The sequence below is a fragment of the Tupaia chinensis genome, unplaced genomic scaffold (genome assembly GCF_000334495.1).
Source record: "Tupaia chinensis unplaced genomic scaffold, TupChi_1.0 Scaffold000341_1, whole genome shotgun sequence".
Classification (NCBI taxonomy): Eukaryota; Metazoa; Chordata; class Mammalia; order Scandentia; family Tupaiidae; genus Tupaia; species Tupaia belangeri.
This window is the reverse complement of record NW_006159835.1, coordinates 3,496,316-3,512,762: the sequence shown is the minus strand read 5'-3', so window position 1 is coordinate 3,512,762 and position 16,447 is coordinate 3,496,316. Positions and strand designations below refer to the sequence as shown.

General features: G+C 36.9%; 1 protein-coding gene across 4 annotated transcripts in view; it reads right to left on the bottom strand.

The window, feature by feature from the left end:
• The window catches only part of USP34 (ubiquitin specific peptidase 34), a 246,799-nt gene that overhangs the window by 178,153 nt on the left and 52,199 nt on the right, over positions 1–16,447 (bottom strand). For 3 of the 4 annotated variants that reach the window (XM_014589224.2, XM_027773341.1, XM_027773342.1), the window contains exons 10-14: positions 5,893–6,018; positions 5,596–5,725; positions 4,021–4,056; positions 3,537–3,667; positions 2,081–2,694 (exon numbers count right to left, since the gene is read on the bottom strand). In XM_014589224.2, the coding sequence (XP_014444710.2) occupies positions 2,081–2,694; positions 3,537–3,667; positions 4,021–4,056; positions 5,596–5,725; positions 5,893–6,018 (1,037 nt within the window). The remainder of the gene's footprint in view (positions 1–2,080; positions 2,695–3,536; positions 3,668–4,020; positions 4,057–5,595; positions 5,726–5,892; positions 6,019–16,447) is intronic. The other variant, XM_027773340.1, reaches the window with a different exon arrangement.

Here is a 16,447-nt window from a genome sequence, read left to right as displayed (position 1 = left end):
GTAATTTACATTAAATAAGAAAATCTTGATGTAGGCGTAAACAAAATCACCTTATAAACATAAGATATAAACTTAAGGTATTAATAGATATAGTACAATACTGCGAATGCATGCTTTTGGTTTGTTTCCTAGAGAGGTTTTTTGCTAGAGGGCGCTTGCGCTTACCAGAGAGACAAAGCGCATGAAATCACCCCCCAGGAGGGATGACCATGTGGCAATCCCTTCTCCATTCTCCTCTACGATTGTGGGCACACACAGACATGTACCTGGCACGAGTTTCAAGCACCTAGATCTGGGACTCAAACTGCAGTCCAGTGACGTAACCATTAACCATCTGCTGATCACCCCTGTTTTTCTTGAAAATTTTTGCTATAGGACACATTTACTCACCAGAGAGAGACAGAGACAAAAGGAAAGTGAGATATTCCCCCATGGGGGGAGATGGCTACACAATCCCTTCTCCATTCTCTTGGAATTTTGGGCATGTATGCACATTCCCAACATGATTTTCAATCCACTGGGTCTGGGATTTGAACTACTCAGCCATGTGGAATTCAGCTGCCTTAATCTTCAGACCACCTGCTGGCCCATAAACATATTTTATATTCCTCATGATTTTCTTAGTAATATTTTTCTTCTCTCTAGCTCTCTTTAATATGATAAGTATGTTACCAGATTCTGGTTAACACCAGACTATTAGCAGTCAAGCTTTGGGGAGTTAAAACTTAATACACAAACTTTCAACCACACAGGGGTTTGGCACTCCAGCCCCATGTGTATAAGAGTCAACTATAATGTGTACAAATATATATGGAGTTGTTTAACTCCACTGAATTCTGAATGGTCTTGTAAATTGTCAAGTCAAAGAAAACTCCTAATAAACCATAATTATGTTTCATCGATTCAAATACTATTTGCAATGACAACAATGTATCAGCCAACATTTATCAACACTTATTTTGTACTAATCACATTAGCCCATAAAATCCTCATGATCAATCCATGATAAGCTACTATTCACATTTTATAAAAGAAAAAAATTGAAGAAAAATTCAGTACTTTGGCCAACATAATACCATTACAAAGTGACAGAATCACTTAAATACCATGAATATATTTCACAGGTAAGCAAAAAGCTTTATGCTGGATCTTAATTCTTATTAAGACACAAAAAAATTTCCCTATTCATCATCATAGTTTCGTGGAAATTTCTAAAAGCAATCTTATATCTGCTTTTAGGCAATTACTACAAGGATCTGAAGATCTACGTCTGTGCTGTCCAACATGATACCCACTGGCCATATGTAGCTAATATACACTAAAAGTGGCGGGTCTAAAGTGAGATGTGCTGTTAAGTATAAAATACACCTTAAAAATTGAAGACTTACAAAGAAAAAAATCATTTTGCTTATTTTTGTACTTTGAGATTTTTTTTTTTAATTGGCAGAAGGCAAAACGGTCGCAAAAGACAGGAAGTGGTAGAAAATACCCTCGATGGAGCATGGTTATACCACAATCCCTTCTGTTCTTCACCATCCTGTTAGGATTTAGGTCACACAAACACACAGCAAACACATTACATTTTTCAAGCTGCCATGATTGGGATTCGAACCCCAGTGAGATATGTAGGACATGGCTCCCCTAACCAGTAGGCTATAGGGCCATGGCCAGCATTTCTTTTGCTTTTTTAAAATATGCCCATTGGAAATTTTTAAATACCTCTTCCTTGCTTGCATTTGTAGTCTGCATTACATTAGCACTGAACAGCACTTACATAGAATAAGTTGCAACTGAATGGGTATAGACTACATTTCCCTAAGGGAAATATAAACTAAAAATTTTAAAAATTATTATTTGTGAGAGACACACACATACCCTCAATGGTCTTTACATACTGTAATCCTTAGCCCAGCAGCCAGAGAGGATCATGAATGCACTCAGAGAGCACTCAGCACGTTGAGGTGAACCCAGGATATGAACCCAGAGCCTTCTTCTATGGCTTACATCATCATGCAACAGTGCCCTTTCTGTCTGTGTCACCAGAGCTGCACTCTGATTATTTATTTTTAAGTAGGCTTACCCATCATGGTGGTGGTGGTGGTGGTGGTGGTGGTGGTGGTGATGCTGTGGACCAATAAACTGCCGACAATTAAATAATTCATTCCCAATAGTCTCCCCAAGGAAATCCCCAGTTCGTGTGATACAAGACTCCTGAGACCCTTGTGCTATATGAGCAGCATTCATTTCCCCTGAAATATCATGTTCTGGGTCTTCAGAGTGTGAACAGGTATCCAGCATTCGTATTCGATTATCTACTGATGGCAATGACTCAGTATTAAAAACCAGGTCCTTTCCTGTTCCACTGCTTGTCCCATTTCTTTCTGATGGGTTTTGAGAATCCCCTAAGCAAATGCCTGTTTGACTTTCTAACTTTCTGTTCCGAAGATCTGTACCACAACTACTTTTAGACGGGTTATGACCATGATCGTCATCTTCATCTTCTTCTTTAAGGGCTTCAATATCTGCAATGTCTTCTGATTGTACCTCACTGCCAGGGCTCCCAGCTGACTGGCTTGCACGGCTAGAATTGACCTCATTGCTAGATCCATCACTATGCCCGCTACTGCTACCAGGACCACTGCTTCCATCTTCCCCACTGTTGGCAGTTTCATCAGAACTTCCCTGCATGGATTCCTATTTAGAAAGAAAGATTTAAATAAATATTTTAATTAGTAAGAAAAAAAGGAAACACTAATGCATTATTTTTTTAAGCCTGCTATAATCTTATCATAATATTATGAACAACACAAAATGGAATTTAAAACTCAAAGAAATGATACTAAAAATGCTATTTAAAAGAGAAGAGAGATCTGAATACGAATTTGACCATCCCTTCATCCAAAAAGATACAAAATTCGTTTTTGAGCACCAACATGATGCTGTTAAGTGGAAAATTATACGGCTGACCTCATGTGACAAGTCTCAATCAAAAACCTGCAATATATTGGGAACCAGCAGTTAGCGTAATGGCTATGTCGCTGGACTCACACGTAGTCGAGGCGGTTCGTGTCCCGGAACCGGTGGCTTAAAACTCACGCGGGGCGCGTGTGCGTGCGTGCCCAAGATCCCGAGAGGAGAATGGAGGAGAAGTGATTGCGACATGGCCATCCCCCCTGGGGGGTGATTTCTTGCTTTCTGTTTCTATGTCTCCCTCTGTCTGTCTGGCAAGCGCATGTGCCCTACAGCGAAAACCTCTCCAAAAAAAAAAAAAAAAAAAAGCCAGCAATATAAAAACATTGTACAAAATTACCTTTAGGCTATGTGTTAATGAAGCATAAATAAATTTCATGTTTAGACTTGGGTCCCAATCACAAAATATCTGATTATATACATGCACATATTCTAAAATCCAAACTGAAATATGTCTGATCACAAGCATTTCAGATAAGGGATATTCAACTTGTATTCACAATTAAAATGGTAAACATGGCAGAAACCCGTAATCTCTTTAAAAAGGGAGAAGACTATTTCCATACCTCTGTATCTGAAAGCCGCTGTTGCACATGTTTGGTTCTATTAATAAGCTGCTCATCCATTTCAATATCGCTGCCTCCACTTTGATGTGTATCACTGTTATCACTGCTTTGAGGACTAGCTGCGGGTGACCCTATACAAAATAGATTTTTCATTTTACTTCTAATTTGAATTAACACTGATCTAGCAAAATGACATTTTCCTTCGAATCCTTGAGCTATCCACCAAAGCTTTAGCTAAGTATTAAAAAATATAATCTCTATATTGTTAACATTTGCCAATTAGATATACATGATTTTAATCAAAAGTCAAGATACTAATGGTTTTACACAAAATGAGTAAGATGGGTAACTAGTAAAAGGTTAAAGTTCATTCTCAAAATAAACTTACAACTCTACTAAAAACATATTATTAAATAAAATCAATAAACTCCAACCAAAACGAAACTTAAGTTGTACTGCCGTGCACTTCTAAAACTCAACTTACAAGGAGATGGAGCTGCTCTTCTGAGCTCTTCTTCCTCTGAAGGAAAAGGAAAAAACAGGAGGGAAAAATTCTAAGTGACTGAGCTTCTTTGGGACAGCATTATCAGTTGTTCATATTTTATAATCAACTAGAAACTGGTAGGGAAACTTGCAAAAAATGTAAGTTCCCACCACCTGCAATAGTTTTGAGGGACTGGAAAGAAAAATCTAAGAAAAGAATGAAAAGAGTAGTATATGATTTCAGGAGACATAAACTGAGTTTAATTACATAAAGTCCTAAAAAACCCTTGAAAGCTATTTACATAAAAGATAAAGCATCTGACATGGTAGGAAACTTTGAAGTAGGAAGCATGCAGAAAAGAACACCATTATGTTCTACTCTTTAACTTAAAAAAAAAAAATTAAGAGATTTTTGCTAAAGGGAGTGTGCGCTTACCAGAGAGGCAGAGAGACAGAAAGTGAGCTATGATCCCCTCAGGGAGAATGGCCACACCCAATCCCTTCTCCAACATTCTCATCCTGGGATTTTAGACACACATGCACACTTGCCCAGCATAGTTTCAAGCTACTGGCTCCGGGACTTGAACTGAGGTCAGCCATGTGAGTCCAGCAGCTTAATCACTACACCACCTGCTGGCCCCTCAAAATTACTTCTAAATAACAATTTTTGTTCACTAAACAAAAGTGACAAAAATATTATAAAAAATACTTTCAAAGAAAGAAACAAAGATGAGAAAATACATTAACTATCAAGACTTTATTACTGTCCTTTACTTGAAGAGTAAACCAAAAATGGAAACTAACCACACCTGATTAACTCTTTGATATATATTCTGCCTGCTATCCCACACTTATTTTATTACTATTTATTAAAGGTTTCTGCCATAGGGCGTTTGTGCACTGGAGTGACAGAGACAGACAGTGACAAGGAAAGTGAGAAGTCACTTGTCATTCTCTGTGACATGCCATCCCCATAGAAGGAATGGCATGCCCCAAACCCTTTTCTTTAACTCTCCTCCTGGGATTTTGGGGAAACATGCCCATGTGCCAGGTCTGATTTTTCAAGCCTCTGGCTCTGGAACTCAAACTGCCGTCAGCCATGTGGAAGTCCAACACCTTAATCACACCGCTACCTGCTGGCTCTCCCAAACTTATTTTTAAAATTAAGATTGAGAGGAGAGAGGCAGAAAGGACATGTAGAACTTGGTTAAGATGTAAGAGTAAGAAAACAAATGGAACGAGGTATAGAACAGTATATAGCACAGCAAGAACATTAGGAACAACTTAACATATATTTCAAAATAACCAGTACAGCGAATTTCAACAATGTGGAGTAAAAATAAATGTTGGAAAAGGTGAATGTTTTTCTCCTTCATTTGATTATTACACACTGTATACATACTTTGAAAAAAAACATTTTGCCCCACAAACATATATGATTATATGTAAATCAGAAATCACTATAATAATTATTTCTAAAAATTCAGAATGAATTTAAAGTCTTAAGAGAGAGTACTTCAAATATGAGTCATAACCTGTGAACAGCTTACTTCAAAACACATTATGTTTTACTAACCTTTCTTATTTCCAATGGGAATATTAGTATTTAACAAAGATGCAAAAGAACTCTGTTTGGATAACTGAGCCTTAGCTGCTAGTGCATTATTCCACAATGCTTTAATTAACATGGATGCCAAGTACAATGTCTAAAAAAGAGAGAAAGATTACAATAGCAGGCTTTCCCAGCAATATTGCAACAACTTTAAATCTCTTTTCTAATTGCTAATACCAACATTCATAAACTACAGATTAAATCTGAATCACAACTTACGCTTTACAAAAAAATGAAGCTACTATGTTTGCAATGAATTACCTGTTCAGTATGAACACTTGGCTCGAGAGCTGAGACCAGGTTAAGGAGATGTCTAAGTGGAACAGGATCCAAATTCTTGATCAGTGAAGGAAATAAATCATGTATATACCGACTACAATGTTTCAACTGGAAGACAGAGGTAGAAAAAATTGTTTTAAAAAAACTGCCACACTAAGTAAATTCCCTGATGCAAAAAAATTTACATGCTTTAAAAGTCAAGAAGTTGGCCCACACAATAATATTTTTAGTATGTTAGTAAAATATTCATTACCATATATCATAAATGGCAATGTGGAACACAGTAAAATAAAATTCAACTTAAAACAGAGGTTTGACTTAACCAAACAAACCAAAAGCTTAATTTCCTAATCACAAGAGGGAATCCCACAATAGTTTCCAGAATCCAGGTAAGAAAGACTATTTCAAAAAAACTTCATTATACAAATTAATAATAAATTTACACACGGGAAGTCACAAACAAGATAACAACTTATAATAAGAAGAGAAAAACAAAATATTTCAAGTACAATATATTTCTCATTAAATGTTTATTAAGTATATAACATTTTAATTTTACTACGATATACAGTAGAAACTGTCTTATAATAAAAGCCTATACAATAATAAACCATTAGGTCAGAAAGATTCTACTGTTACAATAAAAGAAATACATCAATATATGAGGGAAAAAAATTTATAAAGATATGCCTATTAAATATTGAAATACCATGAAAATAGTATTATCTTATAAAGCCAGTAACTAAATTAAGATAATACAACAAATAAAAGATCAGACGAGTAACTTCCAATTTGCAAATTAAAGGCTGAAGGGACCAGCAGTTAGTGTAATGGCTATGTTGCTAGACTCCCATGTAGTTGACTGTGGTTTGTGTCCCGGGCCCAGTGGCTTAAACTCACCGCTGGGTGCATGTGTGTGTGTGCCCAAGATCCCGAGGGAGAATGGAGGAGAAGGGATTGTGGCATGGCCACACACACCCCCGGCGGGGGGGAGAAGGGATTGTGGTGTGGCCATCCCCCCGGGGGGGTGATTTCTCACTTTCTATCTTTCTGGCGAGCACACACGCCCTATGGCAAAAAATAAAAAATAACTAACACCTCTAAAGACTGAGGTTTTCTATGTTCAGTTCACAAAAAAAGTCTAAAAGAGAGGCCAGCAGATGCCACAATGGTTACAATGCTGGACTCCAGCATAGACAACCACGGTTTGAGTCCCAAACCTGGTGGCTTAAAACTCAGGCCGAGCATATGTGCATGTGTGTCCAAAAACCCTAAAAGGAGAATGGAGGAAAAGGTATTCCAGTGTGGCCATCCCCCTCTGGGGGGGTGATTTCTTGCTTTCTATCTCCCTCAGTTTCTCTGGTGAGTGCATGTATCCTATAACAAAAATCTCTCTTAAAAAAAAAAAAAAAAAAAAAAAAAAAAAGGTCTAACATAAAGTACAGGTTTTTTGACCCCAAACATTGATTCATTTTTGTATTTTATAGGTGTAAACCATAAAAACCTTTTGCTTCCTTTCTTATCAAGGTAAACACATATATTCTAATTCTGAAGCACAAGCTGAAATAAAAGTAATTGCCCATTTCAAAAACCAGTACTTCAGGGCCAGCAGGTAGTGTAGTGGTTAGGGATGCTGGACTCCTACATGGCCAACTGGGGTTCAAGTCCTGGACCTGGTAGCATGCTTGCTTTCTTTTTCTTGCTCACTCGCTCTTTCTCTCACTCTCTCTTCCTTTCTGATCAAATTAAAATAAATTAATAATAAAATAATTCTTAAATACACACACACACAGAAGGAAAGCTATGCTCTTAACTCCATCTCCTAGACTCCTGAAATATTCAGACAAGTGGAGGACAGATTTTGTCACAACCGCAGAGGCACAAGAAACATAAGAAATCAAGAAAATATCTATCTCCTAAGGGAAAAGAACAATCCCTCATCATCCAAAGACAGTACAGTAGAACTCATGAAGGATAGAGAATTCAGAATATTCATAGTGACAGAAACTAAACGAGATGCAAGAGCTGAGAGACAATGAACTCCAGAAGATGCAGGAGAAAAGAGACAAGTTCCAGGAGGTGCTGAAGTTCTTCCATGATCTGAAAGAGGAAATAAATACCATAAAAAAGAATAAAATGGAGCTATTAGAGATGAAGGCTGCCATTCAGGAAATCAAAACCTCTCTCGAAAGTATTAAAAGCAGATTAGTCCATGCAGAAAATTGAATCTCGAATGTTGAAGGCAAAACCTCTGATCTAGAAAAAAACTGTGAAAATGACCCCCAAAAATGAGAATACTATATGAGAAATTCTAGATAGCATTAAGCACTCAAGCATCCAGATAATTGGTATCCCAGAAGGTGAGGAAACTAAGGGCATTGATAGCCTATTCCATGAAATCTTGGAAGAAAACTTTCAAATCTAGAGAAGCATTCAAATATCCAGACCCCAGAAATACAAAGGACCCCTAACAGAATCAACCCAAGAATCTCCAAGGCACATAATAGCCAGACTGGTCAAATCTATAGACAAAGACAAGATATTAAAATTGGCAAGAGAGAAATGTCAGGTTACTTATGAAGATTATCTAATCAGGTTAACTTCAGACCTCTAATCAGAAACAATGCAAGCAAGGAAAGAATAGGAAAATATATTCAAAGTGTGAAGTGCAAAATGGTTTCGGGACCAGCAGTTAGCGTAATGGTTATGTCGCTGAACTCCCATGTAGTCAACCGCGGTTCGAGTCCCGGACCTGGTGGCTTAAACTCATGCTGGGCACGTATGCGTGCATGCCCAAGATCCCAAGAGGAGAATGGAGGAGAAGGGATTGTGGCATGGCCATCCTTCCCGGGGGTGGGGGGTGGGGGTGTATGATTTCTCGCTTTCTATCTCTCTGTCTGTCTCTGTCTTTCTGGTGAGTGCATGTGCCCTATAGCCAAAACCTCTCAAAAAAACAGTTTCAACCAAGAATACTATACCCCATAAGATTATCTTTCATATGGAAAGAAAGAATAAAAACATTCTCAGATAAAAAAGACCTGAAAGAATTTGCCAATAGCAGACTCACTCTTCAAGAAGTTCTGAAAGGAGTGCTCTACCAGGAAAACTAAAGATACATACAGAAATAAGAGAACAAAAGGCAACCAAGAAAATGACCAATTTAATGCTAGGGACAAGAAATATCAACAATAATGCTGAATGTTAACTTCCAGGATTTAAACAGAAAGACTGGACCACAGTAACACTGCATATTCAACAGAAGAGAGTTTGAATATAAGACTGAAATTGTGAAACAGAATTTTATGACTTCTGAGTAAAACATTCCTGATTTTTTTTTCACTATGCTTTCTTTTCCCCATTTAAACATTTTACTTTCTTTTGAGTTGTTGATAGGTTCAGCAATTTGTTAAAATATTTTTGTTTGTCTCTTTAAATGGAAACAAACTTTTCTTCCTTCTTGGTCGCTCTTGAATTGGAAATATTTGGGAATATTTTTATTTTGTGGCATAAGGGTTATTTGCATAAGTTCAATAATGCTTGTTGCATTGAATCAGAAATTGGAAATACTCATTTTTGGACAGGGAATGTCATATCTGAAGATTAATCAGAAACCTATGGAACTAAGGTGGATCTCAAGTAAGCCAACAGAAACTCTTAGAAAGATGGCCTGGCACCATAAATAGTTCTGCCTGGCAGAGAGGATTAGAGAAGATATATGAAAGAATTTATACCATAAAATAACCTGGACTTTTTTAGCCCAGCATTGTATTCAGTAGAGATTGCAAAAGAGCAACCACACCAGAGGATTATCTTGAGAAGACTTTGAAGGAAGAAAAAGAGACTGAACTTTGCTAGCAGATGGTATATCAGAATACTTGGTAGGCAGAACTGAATTGAGAAGGTTTATGTGTGACTAGTGTGCTGGGCATTTGTTTTCCAACAATTTGAGTAGCTGACATGTAAATATTTTCTCAAAAATATTTAAAACCATACTGTCTTTGTTGTTATAGAGTCACAAACAAAATTACACAAAATTATAAGAAATATTTTGAACAATGTCTTTAAAATTCAGTATTCTGTAATTTTAAAAGTTGTTTATTAACTGTCAAGAACTAAGGAGTATGAGCAAAAATGTTTTGATATATAAAGTAAATGCTTGTGGAAAAAATGTAAAAATAAATAAATAAATGGAAAACAACAACACAGTACTTCAAAGCTACAAACATCACTTGATTTTAAGACATGAATAATCAATCAAATATAATTTCACCACTTTTATAGTTTTCATCTAATAATACATATATTTTTAGAGATAGTGTCTTCCTATCTTGCAACCCTCCCGTCAGGAGGAACTACAAGCAATGTCATGTGCCCTGCCTTCAGACTAGGCTGTGAATAGAATCCAATCCTCTCATGTGTTCAGCTTGCAGAGCAGCAGCATCTTACCAGCACAAAACCACCTCATTTGGGTCCAAGAATGCTAATTTTAATCAAGTATTAAATAACATTAAAATTAGACTGTACTAACAAATTATCCTTGCATTTTTCCCAACAAGTGATAAGTAATAAACAAACAAATCTGATTTTCTCAAAATTTAATCACTAACAGAATAGGATTTCAAAATATACTTGATTTGATAATCTACTATCTTGTTATCTTTTCTCCCTTTTATAACAGAGAGGAAGGGGTCAGCAGATGGTATGGAAGCTAGGGTGGCTAGAAGTCATGTGGACAACTGCACAGTTCAAGTCCTAACTCAGAGGCTTAAAACACACTCCAGGCACATTAGTGTACCTGTGTACCCAAAATACTGAAAGAACAGAAGAGAAGGAATTATAGTGTGGCCACCTCCCCTTAGAGGGTATTATCTCACTACCCCCCCAACTCAGGTGAGCACACATACTATAAAGCAAACCTTAAAAAAAAAAGGGGGGGGTGGGGTGAGAAAGACAGAAACAGAGATAGGATAAACAATTTAAAAAACATTTTATAACTTTATCCATGCTCGAAAAGTGTGCAATGTGTTAAGTATACAAAATTAACTAGTATCAGACCCTTACACTTTGAAATGTTATAGAAGAGTAAGGAAAAGGTATATATATTTTTAAAATTGAAGATTCAATAGTCTAATAAATTGTACAATCTGAAACTCAAAAAAAGAGCTATATAGCAAAATAAGATGTAGTATGATCACATATAAAATATGGAAGTTTTACTAAATCTTGCTTCCATTTTCCAATATATAAAGAATATTACAAAGGGAAAAAAAGAGAGAGAGAAAGAAACAGAGAGAGGCATTTTTGACAGTGTCTTAGTGTATCACAATTCTAATGCCCTAGCCTCCCATTTAGCTATTCGGTTGTTGGGAAATCATAAGGCCTTTTTCTATGCAAAAATGCATCATGACTTTACCAACAGCCCAACAGAATCACAGGCCCGTCCAACTGCACCTGATATATTCAGTTTGGCAAAGGAACCAAGTCTATTTGGCTTCCAAACTCATCAATGGCACTATTTGAGCACTACCACAGCTGATCCCTTTGTTGGTTATCTCTAAGTGACAAGGCACTTGAGAGAAAATTTCAAAATCTTATTACTTGAGGAAAAAAGAAAAGAAAAGAAAAGAAAAGTTCACTCTTAGGAGTTAGATGGTGGTGTAGTGGTAACACAATACTCTACGAGGCTGAGTCACATGGGAAGGTTCTGCTTTCACACACAATGGTTATGTCTATGATCTAAGGCAAGCTAAACCTAGGAGTGAGTCACAGCTGAAAAAACAATTTGGGAGTGCTTGTCTCAGTCTCACAGAAGAAAGGAAAGGAGGGAAAAAGGGAAGACACTATGCTTTCTTTTCCCCATTTAAACATTTTACTTTCTTTTGAGTTGTTGATAGGTTCAGCAATTTGTTAAAATATTTTTGTTTGTCTCTTTAAATGGAAACAAACTTTTCTTCCTTCTTGGTCGCTCTTGAATTGGAAATATTTGGGAATATTTTTATTTTGTGGCATAAGGGTTATTTGCATAAGTTCAATAATGCTTGTTGCATTGAATCAGAAATTGGAAATACTCATTTTTGGACAGGGAATGTCATATCTGAAGATTAATCAGAAACCTATGGAACTAAGGTGGATCTCAAGTAAGCCAACAGAAACTCTTAGAAAGATGGCCTGGCACCATAAATAGTTCTGCCTGGCAGAGAGGATTAGAGAAGATATATGAAAGAATTTATACCATAAAATAACCTGGACTTTTTTAGCCCAGCATTGTATTCAGTAGAGATTGCAAAAGAGCAACCACACCAGAGGATTATCTTGAGAAGACTTTGAAGGAAGAAAAAGAGACTGAACTTTGCTAGCAGATGGTATATCAGAATACTTGGTAGGCAGAACTGAATTGAGAAGGTTTATGTGTGACTAGTGTGCTGGGCATTTGTTTTCCAACAATTTGAGTAGCTGACATGTAAATATTTTCTCAAAAATATTTAAAACCATACTGTCTTTGTTGTTATAGAGTCACAAACAAAATTACACAAAATTATAAGAAATATTTTGAACAATGTCTTTAAAATTCAGTATTCTGTAATTTTAAAAGTTGTTTATTAACTGTCAAGAACTAAGGAGTATGAGCAAAAATGTTTTGATATATAAAGTAAATGCTTGTGGAAAAAATGTAAAAATAAATAAATAAATGGAAAACAACAACACAGTACTTCAAAGCTACAAACATCACTTGATTTTAAGACATGAATAATCAATCAAATATAATTTCACCACTTTTATAGTTTTCATCTAATAATACATATATTTTTAGAGATAGTGTCTTCCTATCTTGCAACCCTCCCGTCAGGAGGAACTACAAGCAATGTCATGTGCCCTGCCTTCAGACTAGGCTGTGAATAGAATCCAATCCTCTCATGTGTTCAGCTTGCAGAGCAGCAGCATCTTACCAGCACAAAACCACCTCATTTGGGTCCAAGAATGCTAATTTTAATCAAGTATTAAATAACATTAAAATTAGACTGTACTAACAAATTATCCTTGCATTTTTCCCAACAAGTGATAAGTAATAAACAAACAAATCTGATTTTCTCAAAATTTAATCACTAACAGAATAGGATTTCAAAATATACTTGATTTGATAATCTACTATCTTGTTATCTTTTCTCCCTTTTATAACAGAGAGGAAGGGGTCAGCAGATGGTATGGAAGCTAGGGTGGCTAGAAGTCATGTGGACAACTGCACAGTTCAAGTCCTAACTCAGAGGCTTAAAACACACTCCAGGCACATTAGTGTACCTGTGTACCCAAAATACTGAAAGAACAGAAGAGAAGGAATTATAGTGTGGCCACCTCCCCTTAGAGGGTATTATCTCACTACCCCCCCAACTCAGGTGAGCACACATACTATAAAGCAAACCTTAAAAAAAAAAGGGGGGGGTGGGGTGAGAAAGACAGAAACAGAGATAGGATAAACAATTTAAAAAACATTTTATAACTTTATCCATGCTCGAAAAGTGTGCAATGTGTTAAGTATACAAAATTAACTAGTATCAGACCCTTACACTTTGAAATGTTATAGAAGAGTAAGGAAAAGGTATATATATTTTTAAAATTGAAGATTCAATAGTCTAATAAATTGTACAATCTGAAACTCAAAAAAAGAGCTATATAGCAAAATAAGATGTAGTATGATCACATATAAAATATGGAAGTTTTACTAAATCTTGCTTCCATTTTCCAATATATAAAGAATATTACAAAGGGAAAAAAAGAGAGAGAGAAAGAAACAGAGAGAGGCATTTTTGACAGTGTCTTAGTGTATCACAATTCTAATGCCCTAGCCTCCCATTTAGCTATTCGGTTGTTGGGAAATCATAAGGCCTTTTTCTATGCAAAAATGCATCATGACTTTACCAACAGCCCAACAGAATCACAGGCCCGTCCAACTGCACCTGATATATTCAGTTTGGCAAAGGAACCAAGTCTATTTGGCTTCCAAACTCATCAATGGCACTATTTGAGCACTACCACAGCTGATCCCTTTGTTGGTTATCTCTAAGTGACAAGGCACTTGAGAGAAAATTTCAAAATCTTATTACTTGAGGAAAAAAGAAAAGAAAAGAAAAGAAAAGTTCACTCTTAGGAGTTAGATGGTGGTGTAGTGGTAACACAATACTCTACGAGGCTGAGTCACATGGGAAGGTTCTGCTTTCACACACAATGGTTATGTCTATGATCTAAGGCAAGCTAAACCTAGGAGTGAGTCACAGCTGAAAAAACAATTTGGGAGTGCTTGTCTCAGTCTCACAGAAGAAAGGAAAGGAGGGAAAAAGGGAAGAAGGAAGGGAAGCAGGATTTTTTTTAAAAATACACTTTATTATATATAGAAATTATAAAGCAAATTTTAAAAGTACAGGAAAAAAAATTAAGGTTGCACTGGCATGTGATCCTAGTAAAGACAGAGCAAAAAGTTGGTTTATAGATTTGTTCACTAGTTAACAAAAAGAAAAGAGGAAAAATGGACAACAGAGAAGATGGCATTATACAAAGTGTCAATAATCAATTTCTGAACATACAGACAGCACTGTACCATAGAAATTGTCAAATACAATTCTGAAGTCTTTATGAAATCTTATACTTGTAGGAAAAAGCACACATGATTAATTATAGTCAATTTCGACCTTCAGTGCCATAGCTGCTACCCATTTCTGCAACGAAACCACCTGCCAGCTCCCCAATTCCTGATCCTCCCCACAACATACTCCTCAGGTACCATGGCAGGGAGCTATGGGGACAGCAGTACAGATTTCTGGTGCAGTCAGGATGGACAACAAAAACCTGGTTCTCCAAATATCTAGGTTCTATGTTCTGAATACTGATTGCTAGTTCTGATTATTCAGGTGCAGGCACAGAGGCAGACTGCCATGTTTAAACAGAAATCATCTCAAGTTATTAGAGGATTTAAAGAAACTATACCTGGTTTGGGGGAGGGAGGACAGAGGGGGTTGGCATGAGGGTGTCAGGAGGTAGTTTTAAAAATAAATGTATGCAGGAGAAAATTTTAGAAAACTTTTCTACATGCCCAGGGAAAGATACAGGCTCATAGCCTGATCTTTCACATGAGGCTGATGCCTAACACAGAAAATCTCTTGCAAAAAAAGGAAATCTTAAAATTAAAAATTTATCAGCAGGGGGCCGGCAGGTGGCGTAGTGGTTAAAGGCATTAGATTCCCACGTGTCTGAAGATGGTTCAAGTCCTGGACCTGGTGGCTTGCATTCTCTCTCCCTCTCTCACTCTCTCTCTCTCTGTCTCGCTCTAGTCAAGTTAAAATATAACAATGATGAAAAATAAAATAAATGAAATATTTACAAAAGAATTTGTCAGAGGCTACATGTACTCCCTGAAGACAGAGAGAGGGAAAAAGAGAAGGAACTCCTCATGGAGGATGGTCACACAATTATTTCTGCTCCATTTTTCCTTTTGGAATTTTGGACACACACACACATGTGCCTGGCATGTTTTTCAAGCCACAGGGTCCAGGACTCAAACTGCATTGTTGGCCATATGAGATCCAACTGCCTTAAACACCACACTACCAGCTAGCCCTAGAAGTTACTTCTCAGAGGATTGTTTTTAACAGAAAAGTTTAGGAAAAAATAATGCCTATGAGTTAGATTTGTTAAATAAAGAATGGTAAATACACATAATGAAATATCATATAGCCTAAAAAAATAAGAAAATGCACTTTGCTTAATGATATAAAATCTCCACAATAAATTGTAAGTCAAAAAAGCAAAGTTGGGCCAGACAATGGAATGGTGGATAAGACAGCTGGATCCCACATGGTCAACCATGTGGTTCAAGTTCTAGACCAAGCAGCTTGAGAAACATGCCAGGCATGTGTGTGTGCAAACCCAAAATCCCCAAAGAGGGAGAGATGGAGAAGAGTTAGCGGCATGAAAATCCCCCATGGGGAGTTTCTCACTTTCCTTTTTTTCTCTCCCCTCAATCCCCTAGCAAGCACACATGACTTTTAGAAAATTTTTTTAAATACGAAAATTAAAATAATAGCAGTCTCAGGGCTGGCAGATGGCATGGTGGTTAAGGTGCTAGATTCCCACATGGTCGACCATGGTTCCAGTCTCGGACCTGGTGGCTTGCTCTCTCACTTTCTCTCTGTCTCTCTTTCTCGCATCAGATTAAAAAATAATAACAAATAAAAATAAATAAATTTAAAAATTAAAAAAAAAAGTAAAGTCTGTTTACTATGCTATATTTGTGAAAAAAGTGAAGGAAAGAAAAATGTTTACAACTGGCTATTTATAAAGAATATCTCTAGGGAACCAGCAGTTAGCGTAATGGCTATGTTGCTGGACTCCCATGTAGTCGACCGCAGTTCGCGTCCTGGACGCAGTGGCTTAGAACTCACGCCGGGCGCATGTGCGTGCGTGCCCAAGATCCCGAGAGGAGAATGGAGGAGAAGGGATTGCGGCGTGACCATCCCCCCTGGGGGGTGATTTCTCGCTTTCTGTCTCT